This window comes from Macadamia integrifolia, chromosome 10, assembly GCF_013358625.1.
Source record: "Macadamia integrifolia cultivar HAES 741 chromosome 10, SCU_Mint_v3, whole genome shotgun sequence".
Classification (NCBI taxonomy): domain Eukaryota; kingdom Viridiplantae; phylum Streptophyta; class Magnoliopsida; order Proteales; family Proteaceae; genus Macadamia; species Macadamia integrifolia.
The window spans coordinates 33,946,114-33,951,692 of record NC_056566.1 but is presented as its reverse complement, the minus strand read 5'-3'; the positions used below and the strand labels follow the sequence as shown (position 1 = coordinate 33,951,692).

Here is a 5,579-nt window from a genome sequence, read left to right as displayed (position 1 = left end):
TTGGTCCGGCCGATTTTACCGGTTCGGTTTAGGAATTGACACCCCTACCTTGAGGCTAGTACATGTTTCTCGTAGGTTGAGATATTGACTTTCATAGAGAATTTCTTTCTGCTTTCTCCTTTTATATTAGGTGATAAAAATGTTGCTCAAATCTGAGTTTAAGTGTTGAGGTAAACTCAGATTTGGAGCACATCCTTTGTAATATAGTCATTCATGGGAAGTAGGGTGCTCACTTATGAGGGTCAATCTATTAGAACTAAACAGCTCCAAAAATTAAGAATTATCATTCTAAAGAATATCATCCCAAAGATTTATCGAACCAAACACCCCCTAAGATTGTCTAATCAGATTTATCCATCTCATGATGACCGATGCATGACATGCAGAGAAGATCCAATACATACCCCAACACATGGACGCATGCCACCCAGCTGTCAGATGCCTCATGATGCCATGGTCGGAGAGGATCCAGACGCTGCTAAAAGAGGGAAGAAAGGAAAAAGAAGGTGATTTGTTCATGGAATCCACGCGATGGCGATGAGGATGCATTACAGTATACATGGCTACAGTACAGACTACCCTTTAAAAGCTTTCATCTTGAAAAGAAAAAAAGAAAAAAAGAAAAAAAGAAAAAAAGAAAAAAAAAAAACCCCCTCTAAAGGCATTTAAATTTAGCCAAGGAAGGTTGGAATACAACTATTCAATTTAGGAAGAAAGGGGCAGGCGCGGTCTCGCACTGACTCACTAAATCTGTTTAGATTTCGTCTCTCGAAGGGAAATCTGGAGCGGAAGAAAAGGCAAAAAAAAAAACGTTAAAAAATGACCAAAAGGAAGTTCTTCAGGACCCGTTCGCAGAAGCAAGCCAAAGGGCAGCAGCAGCAAAATCCTACAATGGTGGAAGACGAAAAGGAGCAACCATCTGAGCCACCACTGCAGGACCAAAACGCAGAAGATCAAGACCTTAATTCGATGGACGAAGACTCGCATTCTCAGCAACCTCAAGATCAAGCCTCGGAAGAAGATCAAGACCCTAAATTGGTAGACCTCAGAAGGACCCGTTCAAAGAAGCAAGCCAAAGACCAGAAGCAGCAAAACCCTAAAATGGTGGAAGACGAACAGGATCAAGCGTCTGAGCTACCACAGCAGGACCGAAACGCAGAAGTTCTAAACCCTAAATCGATGGAAGGAGACCAGCCATCTCAGAGGCCTAGAGATCATAGCATTGAAGAAGATCAAGACTTTAAATTGGTGCAGCTCAGAAGGACCCGTTCACAGAAGCAAGGGAAAGACCAGAAGCAGCAAAACCCTAAAATGGTGGAAGACGAACAAGAACAACCATCTGAGCCACCGCAGGAGGTTCAAAACCCTAAATCGATGGAAGAAGATCCGCCATCTCAGAAATCTCAAGACCAAAACCCGGAAGATGATCAAGACCCTAAATTGGTGGAGGATGAAGATCAAATTCCTAAATTGGTGCTGGTGGAAGAAGAACTGCAACCGCAGGATCAGGGTCATGATGGGGATGGAAATGGAACTCGTGACCTAGAAAACCAGCCTCGGGAAGCTCAGTCGCCGAAAGAAATTCATGATCTAGAGAACCAGCCGGAGGAAGCTACAGCTCATCCAGAAGTAGAAAAAGTAGACGAAGAAGAGCTACAACCGCTGCAACCACAGCATGAACAAGAACAAGAGCGAGAAGAAGAGGAACATCAACAACACCAGCAGCGAGAGGAAGAAGAAGGACCAGAACCAGATGGTATGGCCCTTTCTCCTACGCTCCCTCCTCCTCCTCCTCCTGTGCACGAAATCACCTTTCCCGACATAATCCCAGGCAATACCCTTCACAATGCTCTGAACGTATGTCGGAAAGGTCCGAAGAGGAAAAAAACCCTCAACCAGCGACAGCGTGCTGCCCTTGAGAAGAAACTTCAGGCTGTTAAGGAAAAGCTGCAACCTATCCCTTTCATTCCCAGTAAAACCCTAGATTTCTCCAAGCACGAAAAGCTTCTGAAGCGCCTAGGGTTGTGGGATTTTGCACACCTCGAGTTTGATCGGGAGATCCGAAAAGACCTTCTAACTCAGTTAATCGTCACTTACAACCCTCAATCGCGTTGCAGTTACGTGAACGACTTCCGGATCATGGTCAATCGAACCGATCTCGGTCGAGCACTGAAGCTTACCCCCAAGAAAGATAAGAGTAGTCAGTTGGAAGCTGCGGATTCTGATCTGGAGAAGTTACATGGAGATTCAGTTGCATTTGTGGAGGATTTTGTGTCGACTTGGTTTTTCCTCCATGAAGATACTTGGATATTGCCGAATGAGATTGTGGCGTGGACTAAGCTTATCAGAGATGGGCATCCGGAAAAGGTCGATTGGCCTCGATTGATCTGGTTTATGGTAGAGAAGGAACTCACGCAGTCATCGCAATTGGGCTCTTGTTATTACGCTTCACACTTGCAATGCTTGATGAAGGCTCAACATGCTGTTCTGTTTGAAGAACCTATAACAGAGGTTTATAATATCGAGGAAGAAGATGCTGTTGACATTAAGGAGACTATTCTGGCGGACTTCCAGGGACAGGACATGGAGTCGCAGCAGATCGAATTGAGTCTGGGACAAGTCAAAACTGACTGTGAGCAGGTTAAAGATGAGGATGATGTTATAGACCTCCAGGGACAGGAAATGGAGTCGCAGCAGATCGAATTGAGTCTGGGACATGTCAAAACTCACTGCGAGCAGGTTAAAGATGAGGACAATGTTATGGACTTCCAGGATTGTAAGGATGATGAACCTAGTCTTTTGCGGCTGGGAGAAGTAAATACTGATTGTGAGCAGGTTAAAGATGAGGACGTTGTTATGGACTTCAAGGATTGTCAGGATGAAGAACCTAATCTTTTGCAGCCGGGACAAGTAAAAACTTACTGTGAGCAGGTTAAAGATGAGGACGATGTTATGGACTTCCAGGATTGTAAGGATGATGAGCCTAGTCTTTTGCAGCTGGATGGTAGGAACCATGTTGGTGAGCATTTCTTGCAACGCTGTAATCAAAATGAGTTATGTGGTTTTGAGAGAGGACATGAAAGGAAAGAAGAAGAAAAAGAAGAACAAGAAGAAGAAGAGGAAGAAGAAGAAGATGATGAAGAAGAAGAAGAAGAAAGAAATGATCTTTTGTCAAAACCTGCTACTCTGGAGCGGTTATCCTCAAGCGACCTTTTTCAAGCAATGGGGGCTGCAAACCTTCCGTATAATATGCCTGCTCACCTTTTTAGTCACCCTTCTGGGGAACTTCTGACTCCAAGGTTGGACAATATTAATTCAGCTGGTCCATCTATGTTCCGCAATGGGTGCAAGAGAGAGCTAGATCATGACGTTCATTTCAATCATCACTCTTTCAATGATCACAAAAGGATGAGAAGTGATGGCCCATGGGAGGAGCACAAGGCATCAGACTTTGATTTTTGCATGGAACAAGTGCAAAGTTGGATTGGCAAAGCTAGAATGATGCATGGTGCAAAAGATCAAGAGATTATGAATGCTCATTTACAACAACAGGCCTTAATGTCTGAGTTGCAGCAGCGGGCTAATATCATTGAAGCTTTGCAAAGATCAAAGGCTGAAGAGGAGCAGAAAAGACAGCTGGAGATTTACAGATATGAGCATGAACTATATGTCATGAGCAATTTGTTAAATGGTTATAAGAAGGCTTTGAAGGAAACTCGCCGGTCATTCACTGAATACAGAGAACGTTATCCACAGCCTGATGAGCCACTTTACAAGGATGTTGCAGGGACTGGTGGTTTTGTTCTTAGCTCGAAGGAACTGGATAAACAAAAGGAGGAGCGGGAGGAAGAACTTAGGGTTAAACGCATCATGTTTGAAGAACAGATCAGAGACTTCGAGCAAAGCTGGTTAGGGAAGTTTGAATTGCATCTAAAAAAGGTAAATTTACTGGGTAGTAGGCTATTTGATTTGGAGAATGGAACAAAACTCCTTAAAGAATCTCTTGCAAAGCATGAAGTTTCAGAAACTTGAACATTCCTTGCAGTCAGTAACAGCTGTTTGTACCTAATCTTTTTTTTGAGATTTTTGAAATCTAGTGACAGTAGCAGTAGCAACTACAGCTGTGTTAGTTATCATACTTTGGTAGCTTTCTCTTTTTGTTATGATGATGCCAATTTAGTCTTTATGCAGTGATTAGAAGTGATTGTGACAATTGCTACAAAAAAAACTGTTTTCTTATGACCACATAGGCTGACTTCCTTCAGAGTCTCTGTGTTTTCATTTTATGTTTGTGAGGCAATTAGATGTGTTGCAGTTTGATATTATTGTCCTCGTTCTTTACTAAATATTTCAGTTGTGGGAAAACCTAAATCTATACTTCCTAGGAGAACCCCCAATTTATAGTTTATATGCAATGTTGGGGAATTTGGTAGTGCAAGCATATCCTTCCAATCGTACCTGTCCGTCCATCCTTCTTTTGGGTTATTCACCGAACCTTGAGAATGGGCTTGGTATGAGGGTGATGAGGGATATGAAGTGGGATGGTATAAAGATGATGTAATGTGAGGTAGAATATGAAGATTGGGGGTGATAAGATGAAGAGGTTCTTCCACTTTGATGGTGGGGGAAAGGTATATGGTGGAGGCTGATAATATGGTTGAGGCTGATAATATGACGGAGGTTGATAATACAGTGCGGTGGATTCTTCTGATGATGAGGGATGGATGGGGGGCACCTGATCTTCTGACTCTTCCTCTGATGATTCTCTTCTTCTGGGGGTTCTTATGACTCCAGCCCTTTGACTCATGATTTTCCTATAAGCATGGGCATTCATATGATTCTTCCGAGCTCTAGCTACAATTGTGAAGTGGGGTCACTCTCCGTAGTTTCTTCATTCAGATTGTTCACATGATCAGGGAGTGGGTTGGTATTGACATTGGGAGACTGCTTGATCTTGACCTCAATGGTTCCATTGTCTACCAAGTCCTGAATTGCATGCTGTAAACCCAAGCATCTTTTAGTATTGTGCCCCTCCTGAGTGTGGTAGGCACAATACTTATGATCCCTATACCAAGCTGGAGGAGGGTTGTTGATCACTCTTGGAGCCATTGTCCCTAGCAATCCTTCGGTAGCTTTCTCTTTTTGTTATGATGATGCCAATTTAGTCTTTATGCAGTGATTAGAAGTGATTGTGACAATTGCTACAAAAGAAACTGTTTTCTTATGACCACATAGGCTGACTTCTTTCAGATTCTCTGTGTTCTCATTTTATGTTTGTGAGACAATTAGATGTGTTGCAGTTTGATATTATTGTCCTCGTTCTTTACTAAATATTTCAGTTGTGGGAAAACCTAAATCTATACTTCCTAGGAGAACCCCCAATTTATAGTTTATATGCAATGTTGATCTCTCCTGTAGCTCCATCCATCTTTTGGAAATGCTTGGAGCTGCAGCTTTGCTTTGCTGGTCATTGTTAGCTGCTGCCACAGTGGTCTTGATTCCCATATTATCTTAAATTAGCTTTGAATTATGGTTCAAATGAATCAACTCATAATTATGTTTTCAGCAGAACTGAGGAA

At 42.7% G+C, this 5,579-nt stretch overlaps 1 protein-coding gene across 1 annotated transcript; it reads left to right on the top strand.

Annotated features, from left to right (window-relative positions):
* Positions 1–669: 669 nt before the first annotated feature.
* Positions 670–4,245, top strand: LOC122091339. The gene has a single exon (XM_042661212.1). It carries the CDS (start codon positions 820–822, stop codon positions 4,030–4,032), a length of 3,213 nt encoding a protein of 1,070 aa, XP_042517146.1. The 5' UTR covers positions 670–819; the 3' UTR covers positions 4,033–4,245.
* The last annotated feature ends 1,334 nt before the right edge of the window (positions 4,246–5,579 follow it).